Here is a 23435-nt window from a genome sequence, read left to right on the forward strand (position 1 = left end):
TCCACTAAATATGGATAAGATTAATCACGGTTTAGGGTTTCACAGCACACTAAGCTGTGGTTAAACTTAAAAGGGAAGCAGAAGCTTCCAGTGTCATCATGTGCGGATTACATGAAACTTCAAAACTGTATTTTCTTGCTTTCCAGAAACATTTGGGATGGAAGTATAGTTGTGGAGAGAGTTTTCAAGAGTGGCAATCGAGAAGTTGTAGCTGTAAGTACTGATGAGTATTAATGGCTGTTTTTGGAATCTTATATGAAGTTTCTAAGGGTAGTTGGTAGTTTGGGGGTTAATACTGGTGTTGATGTCTATATATGAAGGAAATCAACATGGTGACTATTGGTCAGTGTGCCATCACAAAGCACCACACTGCATAAGAGCCGTATTATTATTTTCTTCCTTTCAGGAAGATGGATTTAGAAGGGAAGAACATGTTTGTCCCTGTAATCATTGGGTTTAATAGGAACTTTGTACCAGCATGAATCAGCGGAGATGACTGTAACCTTTGATCTTCTTTGATAACAGTGGGTGCCAGATCCAAACCCATCACTTCACTGTTGTGCCATTCTTAGTATAGGCGTATTCAGAGCTTGGGGGGGCGGGCGAGTAATATATGCATAGTAAGTGCAAGCCTTTAAACTCAAATGCTGATGATAATAAAGATCAGGGGTCAGCAACCTAAGGCCCATGGGTCACAAGTGGCCCATAGGGGTCTGACTGGCCCATGGAACCCCGCCGCCTGCTTAGTCGGCTCCTGTGCGCTGCGCTAAACCAGTGCAGAGCAGAACAGGGACCGCCCTCCGCGACGCTGGCCGGCTTCCCATTGGCTGCAGGAAGCTCCTGCAGCCAATGGGAAGCTGCGCATGCCTCCTCCGCGCTGGAAGGAGTGCCGGAAATAACGGTTGCGCATGGGTGCATGCGTGCACTCCGGCCCACTGCTGTGTCTGCGGGACAGTGAACAGTCCCAAGTCACAAAAACTTTGCCAACCCCTAATAAAGATGAATAGCAAGTTTTATCTTTGAATTCTACTCCTCGCCCAAATTCTCTTCAGATAGAAAAACAGCTTGTCATATAGAAGGGTTCAACCATCCCTCTCCCAAAAATATTAGTAGCTTAATTTTGCAGAATCAAGTGATAGGTTTTCCACTTCAAGGTGGTGGTGGTTGCAAATTTGAATTCTCCCTCTTGGTGATCTCAAAACAAAAACCCATTACTACGAAACCCAATTTTTGGAGAAAGGACCGGTTTGAAAGTTAATCTTTTGATTCTTCACAATGTGTAAGCTTAGAAAAGCAGTTATTTGTGTAAACATAGATCTGGATTCTGTTTACCTGTTGTCAGGTGTGTTTCTCTGGAGGTTCTGGGATAGGGCAGTCTTGATGATTGGGAAGTGTAACTAGTAACTAGGCATCAGGTCCAACACCAGCTCTTCCTGATCATCACAGCAAAGAGCTTTCTCAGCTTGTCCAGAGCTGCACAGAATTGGTTCAGCAGCAACTAAAAGGTTTGCCTTTTTATCCCCCATCTCCCTCGTAAGGAGTGGCTTCCTCTGCAGTTCTGTTTTCATGCACAGGGGAAAGGAGAAACTTGTGGTCTTCTGTAGGAATGAAAATCACGACAGACGAGTAGAGGGTGTCACGAGAGGCGTCTGCCGGGAAGTCCCGGGAACTCTCTTTTATTGAATATTACAAACATTGCCACAGGTGTGCTTGTGGCTGATTGGTTGATACAAACACAAAGAAACTCGTTGCTTATTGGTTAATGCAAATGCAAGGCGGGAATTACATGTGAGGGGTGGGAATTACATGTGAACATTAATCACCGGTAGATTAAAGGCTGGGAAACGAGGTTGGGACTAGACAAGCATGAAACCTCCTAATTAATAATAACTAAAGATTAATATGGCATAAAACAATTACTAATGATTGATCATAACATGAAAGAATACAATAATCAAGTTCTATAGATGTGGTCAGTTATGCATGGAGAACGAGTCACCATGAACTTAAGGTGAACTGAGCGATGAGGGAATGTCTTGGTGTTTGGAACAGGTTCGTACAGTGTGTGCAGAAACAGAGAAAAGATTATAAGCAAGACTTCCCAGAATGCAAGAGAAAAGAAGCAATGCTTCCCATAAGGCCACAGTTATGTGCAGAGGGAAAACATATGTGCAGAAGGAAAACTTCCCTTTATCTCCCCCTTTCTTTTCTTATTTGCGAGGCATACTGGGTAAGGCAAAAATGTTTCGGGATTAGTGGTGTGCCAGCAAATGCCCGAAATAAGTTCGCCAGGGAGGATGGGACAGAAGATACCACGAGATACGTGGTTTGCCAGCGCATGCTCGAGATAACTCTGCCCATTTCTCCCCTTTGGTTTACTGTTGGTGTTGCCATTTCGCAAGATAAGCAGCAAGGATTTTATTGGGTGGCTGAGGGGGAGAGAGAAGCCGAGAGAAAAGACTTATGAGGCCAGGAATGCATTGGAGGAAGCAGCAAAACAAAATTAATATACATATAATAACAATGGCATATTGAAAAAGACTACGAAGCCAAGTAAAATTTGGCAGCCATGCAGTAAGCCACTGGGTGAAAGAATCCCAGAGACCGGAGAATTCAACATCTTGTTTAATGTGGTGTGTAAGATTTTGTAAATGGGAGATTTGTTTTTGGATGGCCTTAGAATTGTCAGTGATATTAAAGCAGCACATGTTTTCCACTTGTTCGCATCCGTAATGATGGAGCATCAACAGATAATCGATAGCAGCGGTCTATAAGAGTCCATGACGCAATTCACTCTGTTCTTTATTCAAAAGGTGGAGAGCTTGTGAAGTAGAATTCAAGGCTTTTGCTGCGGAGCAAGCTAAAGAGTTAATATTCCTGCTATTTCGTACAGCCAATCCAGGAACTCCTAAAAGAGAGACAGCTAGAGAGAAATATTCAGATCTGCTAGGGAGAAAAACAAAATCGTTATAATCATTAGTCAATTGCACAGTGCGTCAATATCGAGAGCGGGACAAATGATGCTATTTTGGTAAAATAATAGACATACCGCTTAAGCAGCAAGGTGTGCCATGGCTGATGTTTGCAGGAATGTAATTAAATGTAAAGCCTGGACACGACCAAAACCAGCCTTCAGGCAGCTCTGTGTATTTATATACATAGGAAATATTTGCATAATCAGAGCAATTAAAATTATCCTTGCCCATTTTCACACAGTTGGTTTTTGTGCAATTCACCATACGGGCACAAGTAACATTAAAGGAAGCCACGTATGGGGTCATGGAATTGGCTGCGTGGAGGAATGATGCAAAACTTTAACAGCAGCTGCCAGCTCAGAATGCTGGGCAAACTTCTGTGGAAGAACGTAGAGGCTGTGCCATTTATCATTTTGTTGCCATGCAACGACCCCCCTGGAGGGGGCTCCATTAGTAAACACAGTAAGGGCATCCAACGGGACAGGGCTACTGCACTATGCTTAAATTCACTTTCAAAAACTACATATTGAACAGCAAATAAAAGCATTTGGTTGGCTGCCAAATTTGGATTGGCTCCGGCAAGCAAGGACATGGCATGGCTCTGGTTGCCAATTTCCGCACAAGATTGATCGGTGTTTGCATTTTCAAAAGCCAATTTCTTCATGAGTTCATTCTGGGCTGTAGTATTATCAACCTGCCTGGTGACAGAAGAGCTAACAGGGAAAGCAGAAGGCAATTCCCCAGCCCACACAGATTCCTCCTCTAAGGACAGAATTCCTTTCTGCCTAGCCAGAGAAATTGAGGTGCGCACAGCTCCTGTAGGAGAGCACGCAGGGGTTGTGGCAGGCAAAGCAGGCAAAGGAGGAAGGGGAGGGGTGGATGGGTTTGTGGGCTGAGGTGTAGGGAGGGGTTGGCAAGGCTGCAATGGAGGCAAAAGCTTGGGATAAGGAGGGGGGGGATTGTCTGCTACAGCCAGAAGGGCAGGGGCCGAAGGAGACGCCTGGTGGACCTGGGGTCCTAATTTAGCAACGGCAGCTGCACATTTCTGCCAGGTGAGCAGACAATGAATTGAAGCCCTCGGTTCTGCAAAGAGGGTCTTCCCGATCTTTTGCCAAGTCTCCACCTCCAGAGAGCCCTTCTCGGGGTAGGAAGAATATTGGCAATTGATCTCCAAAAGTAATTGTTCAATTTCTTTTAAGGAAATTTGAACACCCACAACCCGTTGCCTAACTAAAGAAAAAAGTTCCTTGGCATGCTCTTTCTGCATTTTAGTTAAATCGCCGCCCATACTCACGAAGTAGCGCGCTTTGACTTTTCCAGTCGAGTGAAGTACAGGGGCTGGGCTGCGTAAGGGATCTGGCACGTCCGGGGTCACCAGATGTAGGAATGAAAATCACGACAGACGAGTAGAGGGTGTCACGAGAGGCGTCTGCCGGGAAGTCCCGGGAACTCTCTTTTATTGAATATTACAAACATTGCCACAGGTGTGCTTGTGGCTGATTGGTTGATACAAACACAAAGAAACTCGTTGCTTATTGGTTAATGCAAATGCAAGGCGGGAATTACATGTGAGGGGTGGGAATTACATGTGAACATTAATCACCGGTAGATTAAAGGCTGGGAAACGAGGTTGGGACTAGACAAGCATGAAACCTCCTAATTAATAATAACTAAAGATTAATATGGCATAAAACAATTACTAATGATTGATCATAACATGAAAGAATACAATAATCAAGTTCTATAGATGTGGTCAGTTATGCATGGAGAACGAGTCACCATGAACTTAAGGTGAACTGAGCGATGAGGGAATGTCTTGGTGTTTGGAACAGGTTCGTACAGTGTGTGCAGAAACAGAGAAAAGATTATAAGCAAGACTTCCCAGAATGCAAGAGAAAAGAAGCAATGCTTCCCATAAGGCCACAGTTATGTGCAGAGGGAAAACATATGTGCAGAAGGAAAACTTCCCTTTAGTCTTCCCTTCTTCCACTGTCTGACTCCAGCTCAAAAGGTTTTGCAAAGCAACATTTCCTAACAGTGACTTTTCCTGGTTACAGGAGGATTCACTTCCTAGTCATCTACCCAGAAACCTCCAAGAACAGAAATTTAGAATAAGTTAAAATTGGTTAGTTTCAAATACGTTCATTTCATTTAACCTCTTTCTTGTTTAGGTTGAAAGCAGTGTTCCACCACAAGTGTTAGAAACTGTACTACAAGAATTAAAAGGGCTGCAGGAATTTTTGGATAGGAATTCACAATTTGCAGCACTAGGATCCCTTAGAAATCCCAGGTAAGATTAAGGGTGTTGAGGAAAACAAGCATTGGTGGTTGACAGTTGTGTTGCACAGATAACTGGTATGAAAGTTTGAGTTGTTCCCTTAGAAAACATGTGTATTTATGGATGGATATTTGTGGTCTTTATAGCAGATATATTATCCAACTTGATAGGTCTCTATAGCAGCTTACAAAATACAGCTTAGGCCAGTTTTCAGCCACAGTTTTATCAGAAACCACAAATGAGGACTTTGGCGGACCAAAAAGGGACTGTGCATTAACCTGCCAATCCTCAGGCCGTAGGTACTAAACTGACTTACGCCAGACTCCTGGTCTAGAATACAGTGGTGCCCCGCAAGACGAACGCCTCGCAAGACGGAAAACCCGCTAGACGAAAGGGTTTTCCGTTTTGGAGGCGCTTCGCAAAACGAATTTCCCTATGGGCTTGCTTCGCAAGACGAAAATGTCTTGCGAGTTCCTGCAGGTTCCCCCCCCCCCTTTTCTAAGCAGCTAAGCCGCTTATCAGCTGATCCACTAAGCTGATAAGCCGCTAAAAGCCGCTAAACCGCTAATAGCACTAATCCGCTAAGCTGTCAATGGGCTTGCTTCACAAGACGAAAAAACCGCTATACGAAGAGACTCACGGAACGGATTAATTTCGTCTTGCGAGGCACCACTGTAGCTTCCTAATAACTCCCAGAGCACTTTAATTTAGGGCTCACAGCCCTATGGGAGACTCAAGGTCAGCAAATACAAAGTAGAACTCGTTTGCCCTACCTGTCTCTAAGTCTTCTTATTAGAGGGCCTTTCCCTGACAAAATTAAGATAACCGGACTTAGGTGCTTTGAAGGATGCTTAAAAGGATGGTGAATCTGAGTTCACTGTTAACATATTAAACAGCTTCTGCTATCTAAACCATATTTTACTACTGTATATTTCGCATGCGACGGCCCCAACACACCATACCCTATTTATACACTATACGTTTCCCCTTTGTTTTTCATGAAAAAGCTTTGCCACCTCAGCTAACCTGCAGCAGCGATTACTCGGATTCATGCGGTCTGATGGTGGAAGTTCTCAGCAACTGCAGCAAGAGCTCCAGAGAAAGTTTCATGGTAGATAAATAGCTCTTTTTTATTTTCTCTCTTCTTTAGCATGTATCTTTGAAGAAAAATACATGGGGACAATTTCTTTCTAGCTTTAATAGTAAACAGTGAATATTTTGAGACTGTTTGAAAGAAAGAGGCTAGAAATAGAAATAGCAACTTGAAAGAGAAGTTCCTGAATTACAACTCATTACCAAACTAAAAACTATGGAGAGACCTGATCTGAATAGAGATATTGGATTCATGTCCCATTATACATACTAAAGCTAATTTTGGTCATCTATCCCTTTAAAAATTCCTTGTCCTTCACTGTGGAACCAACTGCCATAACAGTCATCAACAGTTATAAGGTTGAAGCAACCTCTGCTTCAGAGTATCTGACAAAGTGTGTATTACATTTGAAAGCTCATACCTTGAAAGCTTATATTTAATTGATCTTCAAGGTGCCATTGGAATTATTAATACAGATTTTTTTCCAACTTGTTATTTATTATGACTGCATTACCATATTAAGGTAAAGGTAAAGGGACCCCTATTAGGTCCAGTCGTGACCGACTCTGGGGTTGCGCGCTCATCTCGCTCTATAGGCCGAGGGAGCCTGCCTTTGTCTGCAGACAGCTTCTGGGTCATGTGGCCAGCATGACTAAGCTGCTTCTGGCGAACCAGAGCAGCACACGGAAACACCGTTTACCTTCCCGCTGGAGCGGTACCTATTTATCTACTTGCACATTGACGTGCTTTCGAACTGCCAGGTTGGCAGGAGCAGGGACCGAGCAGTGGGAGCTCACCCTGTCGCGGGGATTCGAACCACCAACCTTCTGATTGGCAAGTCCTAGGCTTTATGGTTTAACCCACAGCGCCACCCACGTCCCTTGCATTACCGTATTAGGGATTGCTTAAACCTGGTGAATCCTACCTAGTAGAGAAGTGCTAGAGCTGGGTAAGCCTAGCAATCCCTTCATGCCACATAGTTCTTTGTTTCTAGTGCTTGAAAACGTTTTGTGAAAGCACCTGTTACTTGACACATTCACCCTTGTGTGTGAGAGACATGTTCAGGGGATAGAAATAAGTTATAATTCAGCTGTGTCCATTTTACTTTTACAGCGGAGGCACAATTAGCAGAGAAGGCCTCCCTTCAAGGCATCCAGCAACTTGTTCGGAAAACCTGCCAGGCTTTGGCACTGTGGAAGCTTCTTTGTGAGCATCAGTTCAACATTGTTGTGGGTGAACTTCAGAAGGTATGTGCCACAACACTCCTTGCTTCTTCTTTTATTTTTAAATCATTTTTATTGATTTTCCAATTAAAAACATCCAATTAATATATCCAATCATAATACTCCAATTAAAAAACTAAAATAAAAAAGACCAAATTATAGTTATTAATTTTTCGGAGCTCCCCACAGTCTGGATCTCTGAAGCATCTCTCCACATCTCAGTCCTGCCTCTCGTTGTTGCCATATTTTCCACATCTCGATTTTGACGCTTTATAATTCTCCGTCCCCGAGTCCACGATTCTCAATCATGTCAAACATCATGTACTTTCATCCATCGAATACAGCTTTGTTAGTATATATTTTTCCAACTGTCTTTTTATCAGCGCAGATTCCTCTGACTCCATTCCAATCTGAGATGTTGTCCAAGTCTGTTACCTGAAGTTTAATGGCACAGCAACTCCCAATCATTAATTGTTCAAACCTTCCTTTTGAGCTTTATTGAACCAGTACCTTCCAAGTTAAATTGTTAGGCAAAACTGTTTGCAATATTACAATGCAGATAAACTATTCCACAAATATTTGGCGATCAATCAGCCTTTGATCACTCATTGCTTCTTGACCTGGAAGACATAGGAGTTTTATTGCTCAAAGCAGAACATTGGGATCTTCTGGACAATAGGGATCACTTAGTGGTTTTGCAGTCTTTTAAGTATTTCAGAGTGCCCCACTATTTTAAAAGGCAACCTGGAAAGTACCAAAATAATTTTTAATTATGATGCAAGTTCTTATATTGGTTTATTAAAACAGAGTTTCACACAGATGTAGAGGGTGGTTTGCAGGTTGTGCCCTTCTCTGCTGACATTATCAAAGTTATTTTAATCTTATGCATATTTTAAAAAAAGATAACGTGTGCTGTAAGTTATGCTGTCCTTGATGGTTTGTTGTAATGTAAATGCAGCAGGATTTCTCTCTTATGAAATTTAAACAAGAAAAAAGCATTTACAGTAAAAATTGGGGATGTTCTTTTTCCATAGGAGCTTCAGGAACACCTGAAGGTGACTACTTTCAGAGACTTGGTAATTAGAGATAGAGAGCTAACTGGAGCCCTTATTGCATCCCTCATCAACTGTTACATCAGAGACCATGCTGCTGTTGATGGGATTAGTTCACATTTACAAGACATCTGCCCACTGCTCTACAGCACAGATGATGCTATCTGTTCCAAGGTATGGTATAGTAACCAATATGAGAAGAAGTAAGGGTGTAGGGTTTTTTTGTTTGGTTGTGTGTGTGCATTAGCATGCTATTTCTGCATCTAGTGAGGGCAATATAATATGAGAATTGCATTGTGTCATGCTGTGCTCAGAATAATACACATATAGAAGTGTTAAGATTTATCAGTTGTCACTGGAAAATATTTAATATTAAACTACTGCGCTCATTTTAAGAAAGAATTGAAAGATGAGTGTTACAATTTGTAGAAGGATAAGGGAACTGCTTAGCACAAGAATAATTTCCTAGACAAAAAGTATCACTTCTGGCCAGGAAGTAGAAGAATTTATTGACTTTGTTAAGTGTGAGGGATGCTTCAACCTCCATCTCAGTAAATCAAGATGCAGTGCAAAGCTGCTATAGGCCTTGGCTTCCCACTGAATGTTCAGTGTGTGAAGTTCAAATGAAGAATGCAGACTTTGATCTATACTTGTGTCTTACTAGGCAAATGAACTACTTCAGCGATCCCGACAAGTTCAGAACAAATCTGAAAAAGAGAAGATGCTAAGAGAGTCACTGAAAGAATATCAACAGATTAGCACACAGGTAGATCTTGCCAATGTCTGTGCACAGTATAGGCAAGGTGAGTTACAAGCATCACTGAACTTTAACTTTATGAATATAGTGTTGTTTCCAGTGTTAAGTCATCCTTGGAGTAGACCCAGTGGGTGGTATTCAGCTAGGTTTTACTCAGAGTAGACCCATTGAAAGTAATAGACCTAGCTTAGCCATGTTCTTTAATTTCAGTGGGTGTACTCTGAGTATAACTTAGTTGAATCCCACCCATTGAAAGAAAGGGACATGATTTAGGAGCATAATTCCAGTGGGTCTACTGATCAACTTATCTTTCTCTCTGCAGACCAACTGCTACAGGAATATCAGTATTAAACAGTATAGGAAGTGATGCACATACATCACAGTTAGAAAAAAATGCAATACAATACTAAAGAACACATATTTTTCCCTATCTGCTGCCACCCAGTGGCCCAGAACGCTGATGTGCTTTCTGTGCTGTTCACCAGGAGACAGGCTCTTCTGAAGAAAGACTGGCTGGCTCCTTGAAACTAGAGGCACCTTCCCACGTCTTCTCTGAAACTATTCTTTCTTCTGCCTCTGCAGTGAACAGATGCAGGTCTCCTGCTTTTTGCAGAACAGATTTTTTAAAATAAGAGGAAGAGATAGGAACCACGGAGCGAGAGTGTGCTCCAGCTGCCAACTTTGGCTACTCCAAACCAACCTGATGTCTGCGTTTCACCCTCTCCCACTCCTTAACTCCTGTCTCTTTCCTGGAAGAATGAAGTTGCAAGCAGGGTAACTGTGACTTTTGTTTGGTTTCATGGCCAGACACCATTTCCTCCTCGACCTTCAAATAAAATTCAGATTCCCTGTAATTTTTATGTTTGTGTGCATCAGGCATATTTTATCATTTGAGAAATCTGATATCATTTGCGTAACACTTAATACGTGAATTGAGGGTTTCGGAAACTAATCACACAGTACTCGTGGTTTTGCATTTGTTCGAATTATACTGTCCTTGCAGAAAATACTGAAAAATTGAGAAAACCTAGTTTTCCGGGCTTCACAGAGGGACATATGTAGTTTTCAGAATGTGGGTAGATGCACAGCTGCCCCTGCAGCCCACAGCATCAGATAATTAGAATTAGGACTTCACATTTTCTAATTTGAAATAGGTTGTATTCATTTTGTCAATGTTCTGTAGTATTATGTTCACTCTTATCTCTGTTAATGTATTTTTCTTTTCTTTTTCATCTCAAGTACGTTTCTATGAGGGTGTGGTAGAGCTTTCTCTCATGGCTGCAGAGAAGAAAGATCCCCAAGGTCTTGGACTCCATTATTACAAAAATGGAGAACCAGAGGAAGATGTTGTTGGATGTCAGGCTTTCCAGGAAAGGCAAGTTTGGGGATACAATTGAAATGTTCTTCAGGACAGAATGAATGAATGAATGAATCTTTATTTGCATCAGCCATCGGCCATAGCAATAAAACAACAATATGATATACAAAAAATAAAAAGTCAATTATATAAAATACATTTTAGGTTTTGAATCAATAGTCAAGCAGTGGATCTTATTCTAATTGTCCCAGCTAAAAACCTTGCAGCCTTTGCTGTCACTTGCTCATCTTGATCTGCCAAGAGAAAGGACACTGTGGCAGTGACTGGGCGACCTGGAATGGACAATAAAAGAGGGGTGATAATCTCATTCCTCAAATCTTTATAAAGAAAGGCATGTGCCACCGATTTGGTGCTGCCATCTCCACAGGGACATAAGCGTTTTTCGTGTGGAATCTCTTGGAATCGTCCCTCAAGTACAGCCAAGGGCAACACATTCAATCTTGCGAGAGTAAAGGCACATCTGTATTTTAGAATTGCTAGGTTATGCAGATAGGGTGCCAGAGAGTCGAAATGGGTAGGTGGAAAATACTCATACCATGGGCAAAATTTCCTTATTGTGGCCAAGTTGTTCTGACGCTCGATAACATTTAGGCGCTGACGAATTAGACTGTTTGCTTTACTAAAACCCAAAGTGAGTTTTAGGACAGAGATGTTAGCAGTTGTTTTACGAGGTTGTGAATTTTTGGAAATAAAGTAGCCAAAAGGAAGAGTGGAGTGCCTTAAGGTTCCCTCTACCTGGGCTGGGCTTAACCTGAGGCACCGGGACTCCCCTCTCCAGGCTTTGTAGCCTTAAATACAACAAAAGCCGTATTTGTGAGCACAAATAGAAAAAAGGCACATTGATGGTAAAAATGGCTACTTAAAATTACAAAAACTACATACACTTTAATATCTTGTAGAGGGGTTTTTTTATGTCAAAATAAAAAGTGACCAATTGTGATGATTATTTTTTACCTTCCTGAGAAATGGAAAGGGTCCAAATTTTTAAGATTCACCATTGTCATTCCCCCCCCCCTTGCCCCCACAGATGTGTAACCAAGGAAGAGTGACAGAGTGGGTCCTCGGTGTGTGTTTCTTTATGTTGCTTTATCCACTAATTATTTTGAATTGCAGACAAATTCCTGCATATTTTCTACAGCCATTCCAGCCTCTGGCAATCTAGGAAGTGATGTTAAGAGTCAAAGCTTCTACTGTCTTGCACAAAATAACATGCATATGCAAGACAGTAAATTGTTGCTGTGGGTGCTTGGAAGTTTTTGCTTACAAGTAATTTTCCTGTGGTTTCTACTTTTTTGCAGGCTAAACAGCTATAAGTGCATCACAGACACTCTCCAGGAGTTAGTCAATCAAAGTAAAGCTGCTCCACAGTCTCCCAGCGTGCCCAAAAAACCTGGTCCTCCTGTCTTGACATCAGATCCCAATATGCTAAGCAATGAAGAAGCAGGACATCATGTAAGAAAAAACATGGCATACACTGAATTGCCATTAACTTTGCCCAGGAAGTACTTTTACACTTGTCATAAATCTAATATCCAGGAGTCAAAGAACTGCTTTAGCTAAGCCGAAGGAAGGCCTTGAGTAGGCCCAGGAAGGGCCTGCTATTCGATAAAATTCCCTTCAGGACATGTATGTTTTTTCAGATCCAGACTACTAACTTACTGCAAATTTATTGTGAAGCTGTTAGTACAGTTTAACAACCTTCACCTGTATTATTATTATTTTCAAAGATCATTATTGAAATTTAACATATATACATAACAACCAAAATTCCCAATGATTCCCTCACATAAAACAACAGCTGCATAATTATACACCTAATTATAAAACCCTCTACTTCCCTCCACAGCAATTTGACTTCTTTATTTCTTTCTACCTTTCTCCCCTTGCATTCTTTAATAAAATATTTTTGTTAAATTCTGATTCTTCCTTCTTTCTTTATTGGTTTTGTTATTGCTACATTTTTATTCTAAGCCTCTTGGCATGTCATTTTTAGAACAATATTTTGACATATAATCTTCGAAATACTTCCACTCCATTCTTAACTTTTGATTTGATTGATATCTTATAATTGAAGTTAATTTTGCCAATTCTATATACTCATTTAATTTACAAATCCACTCTTCCTTTGTCGGTGTGTCCTGAGATTTTCATTTAGTAGCAATCACTACCCTGGCAGCTGTTGTTGCATATAAAAAGATTATAAAAACCTTCACCTGTATTATTCATTAGAGGAATTTAAACTAGTGCATAAGAAACACCTAGTAGTACTAAAAGTGTAATAAAAATATACTGTTAAAGATCTTTTTCAATTCCCTCCCCTTCTCTCATTGCAGTTTGAACAAATGCTAAAATTGGCCCAGCGTTCTACGGATGAACTTTTTAGTATTGCTCTTTACAGCTGGTTGGTCCAAGCTGATCTGTCAGATAAACTGCTGCAAGTAAGTAAGGTCACAGACCAAGTTGATGAAGATAAATAAATACAATGTAGATACACAACTTCATCGTCACATTTCATAAAGCACTGCATTAGCAAGCTAATAGGACTTTACCTTTACTCCCTTGATTCCTGCAGATAAACTCTCCCTTTCTGGAGCCATATTTGGCACGTATGGCCAAAGTTGATCAAAACAAAGTTCGCTATATGGATCTTCTGTGGAGGTTTTTTGAGAAAAATGGAAGTTTTAGTAATGCAGCCAGAGTACTTGCAAAATTGGCAGACATGCATAGGTAAGGGTAGCTTGTTATCACTAATTGCATCTTATTGATTGATTGATTGATTGATTGATTGCTCAATCTTCACTGTAAGGTCCCAGGGCAGGTTGAAGTACTTCCTGTCTTCTTTAGTTATTTACTTATGCTACAATTTTTGCAAAAACAAATCTTTATGACACTAAGGTAGAACAGAACTTGTGATCCATCAAACTCAGGCATGGCCAAACTTGGCCCTCCAGCTGTTTTGGGACTACAATTCCTATCATCCCTGACCACTGGTCCTGTTAGCTAGGGATGGTGGGAGTTGTAGTTCCAAAACAGCTGGAGGGCCAAGTTTGGCCATGCCTGATCAAACTGAACAAGCCTACTGACCAGGTATTGGGGGCTCAATGTGTTTGACAATCTTCCTGTGATTGCATCCCCATGATTGCCTCAAAAACAAGATTACTGACCCCCCCCCCCGATGAGTCATCATCCATGGCTGGCTGGTGAGCTGTGTTTGACTGGTGGATCCACAAATTGTGTAGCGTTATTAAAAGCTTTGAAATGGATCTGCAGGTAAATCAGGGGCTTAATTCTGTTTGAACGCAATCACTTATATGAACATAAAATTAATTATGCAATTCATGTTGTGCAGAACTGGACTTAGGGTTCAGGCTGCAATCCTAGGCACACCTTGAACTTATAAGAGCTTTTTCTGAGTATGCATGCAGAGGGGGATGGATACTCTCCAGCCCAGGCATAGGCAAACTCGGCCCTCCAGATGTTTTGGGACTATAGTTCCCATCATCCCTGACCCCTGGTCCTGTTAGCTAGGGCCAAGTTTGACTATGCCTGTTCCAGCCTATGGGCCAGATGTTACTTGTGGAAGGTTCCTATCCATCCTGCAACCTCTCTTTCCTGGTCCTGAGCTGCTGCCAGTGGAGGAAGAGATCACCTTGTTTCTATACTGGGAATGACCTTTTTTCAGCGCCCCACCTGAAATAGGAGGAAGAGAGATTGCAGCCCCCCTCTGGAGATTCTTTTGGCTATCTATGGGTGAGGAGAGTGATTCAAACTTACTCCCGATCATGCCCAAGGTATAATCTCAACTAGTCTTAAAGAAGTAGCAATGTTTTCTTAAAGACACCAACAAGGAAGCATTTTTTCCAGGGCATACAGGGTGCGGGACTCCAGTAGCATAGGATGTGGCTGTAGCTGCTAACATAAAAGCATTTACATTTGAGGAAATTGATTGTTGATAGCAGTTGATAAGTTTTGACCACGTTATCAGACCATGCATCTGTATGTAACATTTCTAAAACTGAATTTTTATTGGTTTCTATGTATTTCTAGATGGTATAGAAGAAATGACCAAGGTGCAAGATGCGAGGAGATTCAGGAGTAATGGTGTTAGAGCAGTTAGACAAAGAATAACGTACTGCAGAGAAATAGACAGACTGAAGAACTAGATTAAAATATTGAAAACGGCTAACATTCTTGTGATAATTGCTCATAGAAGCTACCATATTAGTCACATCATTATGTCATTTAACAGCACTGAGATCTCACTTCAGCAGCGTCTTGAATATATTGCGCGTGCCATTTTGAGTGCTAAGAGTTCCACAGCCATCTCACCAATAGCTGCAGATGGTGAATTTTTGCATGAATTGGAAGAGAAAATGGAAGTAAGTACGATAATTAATTTAGCTGGTGGAGGTGGTCAGGGGTGATGCTGGAGAACCCAGGACTGTGTTCCTGGGAGATTTCAACAGCTGAAATAAAATATTAAAATAGGCATTTTAGATCAGCTTCCTGTTTTTAATAATTAATAATAATAATAAATTTTATTTATATCCCGCCCTCCCCAGCCGAAGCCGGGCTCAGGGCGGCTAACAACAATCAAATAATCAAACAGTCAAATAATCACACATTCTAAAAATATTTCATTATAAAAATTAATTAAAATCAAATTAATGGCAACCGATTAAGCAAAATTCTGTGCAGGTTGCCAGAGGAGGGAGTCAGGCTGCGCCCTGACCAAAGGCCTGGTGGAACAACTCTGTCTTGCAGGCCCTGCGGAAAGATGTCAGGTCCCGCAGGGCCCTAGTCTCTTGTGACAGAGCGTTCCACCAGATTGGAGCCGCAGCCGAGAAGGCCCTGGCTCTAGTTGAGGCCAGCCTAACCTCTCTGAGGCCTGGGACCTTGAGGATGTTATTATTTGCAGACCGTAGGTTTCTCTGTGGGGCATACCAGGAGAGGCGGTCCCGTAGGTACGAGGGTCCTAGGCCGTATAGGGCTTTAAAGGTTAAAACCAGCACCTTAAACCTGATCCTGTACTCCACCAGGAGCCAGTGCAGCTGGTATAGTACCGGATGAATGTGATCTCGCAGCGAAGACCCCATAAGGAGTCTCGCCGTGGCATTCTGCACCCGCTGGAGTTTCTGGGTCAGTCTCAAGGGCAGCCCCACGTAGAGCGAGTTACAATAATCCAGTCTGGAGGTGACCGTCGCATGGATCACAGTGGCTAGGTCAGGGCGAGAGAGATTTTATCTGTAAATATGTCTATGTACTGTTTATGGGCAGCACTTACAAACTTTGGTAACTATGTGGTATTTAGGTAGCTAAAATAAACACTCATAACGAGGCCACCTCAATTGTGTCGGCTTCATTCTAACTCAAGCAACCTACCATTATTGTGTAACACAGTGGCTGAAATGGCTTCCAGTTTGCTACTGGCCTAGTTTATGGTTTAAGTTGTTGACTTATAAAGCCCCAAACATCTTGGTATCCTGTTAATCTGAAGGAATAACTTTGCCTATATAGACCTAGTCAGCTATTTTGAATTGCCGAGTTCAGAGTCCATATGTGTTGTGTGCATATATAGTCATTGTAAGAAGTGAAATGTTTTATGTTGGAACTAATTGTAGGTGGCTGCTGATGTTCACTGAGCTTTTAATTAAAGACTATTGTAATTTTTAACCAGGTTGCAAGGATTCAGTTTCAAATACAGGAAGCATTACTCCGTCAGTGTTCTCATCATTCCTCAGTACAAGATGCCATTTCCCAGCTGGATTCCGAGTTGATGGAAATTAGCAAGGTGATCTTATAGTAATAATAACGAACATTCCCAGGCTTCTCTGTATTGTGCAAAAAATTCATCTGATATCTCGCAAACCATGTTTTCCACTTAATCAAGAAAAATTGCTCTGCCTCACCAGGTTTTTTAAAAGTGTTTTATTTTACATATTTCATTTTATTTTAGTTCTTTTATAATACACTGTTGTGTGCTGTCTTTAGCAGTCATCACTCTTGTGTGTGAAAAGCACTCATATATATAACGGAACTCCACAAGAAATATGCACTATCTGTTATTTGTTATTTAGGGTATAGGTATGCTATTCAATATTTTGTTTAATGTCTGTAAACTGCCTGTTAATCCATTTATACTTCATTCTGCATTTGATCTATGTGAATGACCAAACTTGTTTTTAAATTGCAGCTTTATGGGGAATTTGCTGATCCATTCAAACTCTCGGAATGTAAACTGGCTATTATTCATTGCGCTGGTCATTCGGATCCTATCTTAGTGCAGACACTTTGGCAAGAAATAATTGATAAAGGTAGGTTCAAGTACTTAGAAGAGATGCCTAAAAGCACACAACATTATGGAATGACTCACTTTTGTGTTGCTCTTCAGTCCAGTTTGTGGGGTGGGAAGGAATTGACAGGAGTGAGCTGGGAGTAAATCACACCATGCAAGTTGGAGTCAACTGTTTATTAGCAAGAATATGATCTGCATAGACTTGGCGGAGTAGCTTAGCCTTCTTCAGCAAGCAGGCTGTCAAATTCATTAGCAAAAAATTAGCAAAAAAAAAACACCTTGCAAAGGAAGGGTCTAGGCTTTATTTATGAATTCATTTCATCCTACTTCTTTTATTATTAACGGTAAACATTCAACAACTCTCCCAAAAAGCTTGGTGTCATGGTTTCTGTGTTCTTAGCCTAGAGAGAGCATAATTTGTAACACCAGAAATTTTTTTAAAAAATCATCTAGAGTCCTATGAAACTGGAAACTCATTCATAGCCCACCTGTAGGAGGGTAAATTGACATGATTATTTTTTTTTTAGTTGGTTCTGCATGTTGAAAATGGAAATAACATAAATGCAAGCATTTAATTGATCTTCTAAAAGAGTGTCTTTTCTATTTCAGCGCTGAGTGACAGTGTGACTATGAGTGCTCCTGACAGAATGCAGGCTCTTAGCCTGAAGATGGTAATGCTTGGCAAAATCTATGCTGGGACACCTCGCTATTTTCCATTAGGTATATAATTCAAATTAAATATATTAGGAGATACTGAAAAATAAAATAACAGAATAAAACAAAAATAGGAAATAAATGCAATAATTCTTCCAAGAGTCTATGTTAGATCAAAGTCAGTACCTTCTGTATTATCAAGTACTGAGCTGTCAAATTCCATATAAAATATTTATTAAAAGTGTGGGTGGGAGGAGAAGCCCTACTTAAGAATTTGCCTGAATGTGTGAGATTTAAAAGACTTGGGCTGGGGTTTGGGGTGGTGTTGCTGTTATTTATATTAAATTATTTCTGTCTTTTAGATCTTATTATTTATATGGAAATTGTTCAATTTTGATGTGTTGTTTTTGCTGTTTTATTGTTTAGACTACTTTTGCTATGTTTGTAATTATGTAATTATTTTCATATTGTAAGTTGCCTTGAACATGGCTTTAACTATGAAAAGGCAGCATAGAAATAAAAAGGATGTATGATGAAGGATGTAGCTTCCACACAAGGCCTGTCCTGAGACATATAAACTCCACTCGGAGCCCTCCCAAAAGCACCTTGAATATGCATTTGACTGAATGCTCTTAGAAGACTGCAAAATAGAAGGAAGAATGTGCTTTGATTGTGAGGAGGCTTCTGTGCATATCCATTAGTTTCAAATAGATTCTGCATGTACCCAGGCTCAAAGCAACATCTGAATTACTCTGAACAGAATTAGAAGTAACTGTAGGCAGTGACCATGTGGAGCACAGGAGCAGTGTTATAAGTACCGTATTTTTCGCCCTATAGGACGCACTTTTTCCCCTCCAAAAATGAAGGGGAAATGTGTGTGCGTCCTATGGGGCGAATACAGGCTTTCGCTGAAAGCTGGAGAGAGAGGGGTTGGTGCGCACCGACCCCTCTCGCTCTCCAGGCTTCAGGAAGCTCTGCACAATCCTCCAGAGCCTGGCGCCAAGCCGCGCCGGGCTCCGGAGGGTTGCGCAGAGCTGCCTGCGCTCCCGGGCTCCTCGCAGCTCTGTGCAACCCTCGGGAGCCCGGCGCCAAGCCGTGCCTCCTAGGGTTGCGCAGAGCTGCCTGCATTCCGAAGCCTCGGGCGCGCTGAAGAGTGCGTCCGGGCTTCGCGCAGCTCTCCGCAAGCCTGGGGAGACCAGCGCGGCTCCCTAGGCTTGCGGATAGTAGGCTGTTTTGGGGTCAGGGGAAGCTCGGGCTTCCCCCACGCCAGCCCCGGGCCTGGGGGGGAAATAATTTTTTTTCTCTATTCCCCCCCCCCAAAAAAAAAAACTAGGTGCGTCCTATAGGGCGGTGTGTCCTATGGGGCGAAAAATACGGTATGTGGAAGGTCCACACAATTTTCCATTTAGAAGTAATGCCCTCATATGCAGTTGAGTCATACCCTGAGTATTGAAAATACACATTCTTCTTTATGGCCTCCATAGGTCCCAGAAATGGGTATGCATTTGCATAGGTCCCATTTTTATTGAACTTAGGATAGCAGGGATTTTGTCCTCGCCTATAGTCATCACTCTGTACACATGGAGGTGAGGCAAACACCTTTTACAGTCATTTCTCTCAAGCCAAACTTGAAAAGAGCAGAACGCCTTTGGTTATCGCTGAACTAGAACTAGTTGTTGTTCTGAACTAAGAAGTCAAATGGTCAGAGTCCTCAAACAGTCTCTTCAGAACTTTCTGTATTGCACTGTGTCCTGTTTTTTAAAACATCTACTGAGTAGATTTCCTGTCAGGTTGACTAAGTGAACGAATTCACAGGTATATAAAAGAAAGAATAGCAACTAAACTTTGCAGCAAATGATTTGCATCTCACTGGCCACTATTCTTCCTCCTTAGATTTCTTAGTGCAGTATCTAGAACAACAAGTTTGTTCTTTGAACTGGGATGTAGGTTTTGTAACTTACACAATGCAAGAAATTGGTGTGCCACTACCAAGACTTCTTGAAGTATATGATCACCTATTCAAAGCACGGGTAAGAGGAAAAACTTAGCATATTTTCTGGTTGTTTAAATTCCATATCATCACCAATGATGGGGCTGGACCACAGAATACCTTTTTAAAGGCATATCACTGCTGAGATACTAACAGGAAGAAAATTCTAGGTTTGTACTGGGCCAGACATTCAAAATGTGTTTGTAGTTAGTAGGCATTGATCCTCATGTAGTAGATTGTGACTCTATGAGCTCATTAAATTGGTCCGTAGAATACCAACTTGCTGCCTCGGCTGCTTCTGAGGTTGTGTTTAGGACCTTTGTTCGCTACTACTTCATTTGTTACTGCCTCTCCCCCCCCCCCCATTGTCTTATATGCAGGTGGGGACCAAGTTAGCACCTTCAGTCTGCTTTTGCAGCCAAGTCACATCTTATCTGGCACAGCTGTATTTACACATCTGTATCATATCTAGTAAGGTCCAGCTGTCAAGCCTATTGCCACCTACTTTTCCACAGGCTCCTGTATTTTTAATAGCTGTATATAAGACTTGAATTTTACAAGTGCAGTTCACCCAACGGGTGAAAATGCCACACCTACCAACATACTGGCCTTGTATACAATGATTAAAGGTTTAAAAATACCTTTTACAGATAGGTAGCCGTGTTGGTCTGCCATAGTCAAAACAAAATAAAAAAATTCCTTCCAGTAGCACCTTAAAGACCAACTAGGTTAGTTCTTGGTATGAGCTTTCGTGTGCATGCACACGAAAGCTCATACCAAGAACTAACTTAGTTGGTCTTTAAGGTGCTACTGGAAGGAATTTTTTAATTTTGTTTTTAAAATACCTTGTTACTCTTTTTTTACCCCCATTTCTACCCCTCCCCCTACTCAGTTTCTTTCATTTTCTTTAAAAACAAGACTGGTGATGCCACAAGCAGGAGCCACTTTAAATTGGAGCCTGCTTGATCTCACTAGGCAAACAATTAAGTTCTTTCAAATGCAGAATGGGTATTATGAGGCACTCTGTAGTACACTCAAGATGTTGATGAATAATTTCCAAATTGTCATGTATTTTTCTTTTTTCTTTACAGGATCCATACTGGAGTAAAATGAAGAAGCCTTTGCACCTTTTGGAATGCATCCATGTGTTATTATCAGCATTTGTGCAAGAGCCTAACAAAATTCTTGCCTTTGAAAGGTACTTCTTTGAATGCAGATGCTGTAAACAGACTTAACATATGCTGGAAATGGTTGCCAGATGAACTGATCTGGACTCTGCAATCATCATCTGAGACCCTTCTTTGTGTGCCTTTTCTGCAAGAGGCCTGGAGGGTGGCCTCAAGAGAACGGACCTTTACTGCTTGTGGAATGCTCTCACCAGGGTGACTCACCAGGCATCTTCATTACATATCTTTAGGCGCGAGGAAAAATATTCCTCTTCTGCCTGGCATTGGGCCAGTTAAACAATCTATTGCCTTTTAAACTGTGTTTGTGGTGGGGTTTGTGTTTTTGTTTGTTACTCTGTGTTTTTATATTATAAACAGCCCTGTAAACCTTATATGAAGGGCAGTATAGAAATTTAATTAATAAATAATGTAAGTGGTGATTTATAAAGTAACATAAGCAAAGAAGGCAAACTGCTGAAGGAGCTTACCATACTAAATTGTATACATCTTGCTCAGAACTGACACATCTCGCTACAACCACCAGCATATCCCATTGCCAGCTTTGTTGCAGAAGATCACTGACCCTAACTATAGTTTTGGGTCTCTGTATCCTAACAATAAACTAAAACTAATTGCTTTCTTTCTTTCTTTCTCTTTAGGCGGCGATTCACAAATATTTGCTTGGATGCTGTTAGCTGTTACCTTGTTGAACTGCAGTCCATAAGTCCAACACTAGCTGTACAGACAATTACAGGGAACTTTAAATCTCTACAGGCTAAATTAGAACGGCTTCATTGAGTGATGCACAACTATTTCTTCAGGTGGAATGAACTGTCACTGCACTGGAATCTGAAAAGGCAAATGCTTATTAAAGCATTAAAACAAGCTGTGGAGCTTATCATAGTTCTGTGTTGTCTGTTCTTAACTAACCTCACATAGAATGCAGAATGGCAGGTTGTTTCTCTTCTTTTTTTACTACTAAATTTTTCTAGCAGTGAAACAGTTTTATATGCTTTGGATTAAAATGCATTGTATAATCTTGCCCTGGCGATTAAAATTATTTTTAAAATTGGTTTCTCTATTAATTTTGCATAGAATTTACACAACGTGCTTAGACATAAAAGTGGAAATCATACAGCTATGTATTTGAGAGTTTGCTATGAAAAAGAGGTTTAGGATTATAAATGGCAACTACAGGCAACTCCCCACTTGGGCACGACTGGACACGTATGGTGCCGGGAAATTGGAAGTGGTAGGAGAGCTGGAAAGTGTGGCTTGCGAGGAAACCCAACATCTTGGAGGGCCCTGGTTTAGATGTTGCACACATGCTGTATCATGCATAATCTTAGAAAAGTTATTCTCTTAGGAGTAAGAAAGTGAGAACAGGCCTGAAATCTGCAGTTGTTATAAGCACATGTACTCAATCAGGATATATCTTTAAATGATTAAGAACTCCAACCCTAGTGGCCTCAGGTAGAAGACACTGAGAACAGGAAATCATTTTTTAAGATGTGTTTAAGTTTGCTTTCCTGAATAATTTAATTTATAATCCCCACATTTTTTTCTCCTTAAAATTGCTGCTCTAAAGGCAAAGCATGTCACTTTTTTAGAAGGTGCCAGAGCACCTGTCCTTTAGTAAAAAGTTAATCAAATACCTGATCATTGTCTCAGCTGGGAGATTTAAATATTTTAACAAGGCTGCTCTTAAGGCCTATATTGGGTGAACTAGTAAGGTTTGTGTGTGTGTTTTATGTATTTGTATATGTTGCTGTATGTATTGCTTATATATCCACTTACCTTAGACCAAACTTAATTAAACTCAGTAAGACTTGCTCCTATATATACATATATTTACATATATAGAATATACATAGGATAGAAATCTTGTGCACACTTACCAGAGAGGCAAACTGTACTTCACTGCATGGGCTTTCTGAAACACACGAGTCCCTACAACAATTAAGAAAATGTTACGGGTGGGGGCGTGTCTTAAAGGAGCCCTGCATAACTTACACACCATGGGTAGGCAAACTAAGGCCCAGGGGCCGGCTCCAGCTCAATCTCCTTCTAAATCCGGCCCGCGGATTTATATATATTGCATCTCTGGGTTATTTGTGGGGCATCGGAATTTGTTCATTTTTTCCTCCTTCCGGCGCTTGCTGAAAACGTTTGCTGATCCCTGACTTGCACAGTCCTGTGGCACCTTAAAAACTAAGCAAATTTTATTCCGACGCAAGGCTTTCGAGGGTCGAAGCCAAAATTTAAGTCTCTTGAGACCAAGGATGGGGAAATCCCTTCAGATATCGTTGGACTCCAGCTCCCATCAAGCCCTGCGCGCAGCAAGGCTGATGGGAGTTGTAGTTCAACGGCGTCTGAGAAACCACTAGCATCCTAAGCCAGCTTTTTAAGGTGCCACAAAGCCTTATTGGAGAGGAGGCGCGTCTGGAATCTGCAAGCCCTGCGAATCCAGCGCAGGGGGCTAGAAAGCGGGCTTGAGCGACGACCGAAACGATATAAAAGACGGCCCAGCCTCCAACCTCCGCCCGTTAACCGCCGACGCTTGACTCCCGTTTC

General features: G+C 41.4%; 1 protein-coding gene across 2 annotated transcripts in view; it reads left to right on the forward strand.

The window, feature by feature from the left end:
- Nucleotides 1–21930, forward strand: part of NUP155 (nucleoporin 155) — a 40304-nt gene extending 18374 nt beyond the window's left edge. The window contains exons 19-35 of one of the 2 annotated variants that reach the window (XM_081880860.1): nt 147–213; nt 5147–5265; nt 6261–6364; nt 7460–7593; nt 8604–8795; nt 9286–9424; nt 10618–10753; nt 12055–12208; nt 13090–13194; nt 13329–13483; nt 15006–15135; nt 16434–16547; nt 16950–17070; nt 17661–17771; nt 19599–19735; nt 20787–20893; nt 21521–21930. In XM_081880860.1, coding sequence (XP_081736986.1) covers nt 147–213; nt 5147–5265; nt 6261–6364; nt 7460–7593; nt 8604–8795; nt 9286–9424; nt 10618–10753; nt 12055–12208; nt 13090–13194; nt 13329–13483; nt 15006–15135; nt 16434–16547; nt 16950–17070; nt 17661–17771; nt 19599–19735; nt 20787–20893; nt 21521–21659 — 2164 coding nt within the window. In that variant the 3' untranslated portion in view covers nt 21660–21930. The other variant, XM_081880861.1, reaches the window with a different exon arrangement.
- The last annotated feature ends 1505 nt before the right edge of the window (nt 21931–23435 follow it).

Source organism: Podarcis erhardii (assembly GCF_964252035.2).
Source record: "Podarcis erhardii genome assembly, chromosome: 11".
Classification (NCBI taxonomy): Eukaryota; Metazoa; Chordata; class Lepidosauria; order Squamata; family Lacertidae; genus Podarcis; species Podarcis erhardii.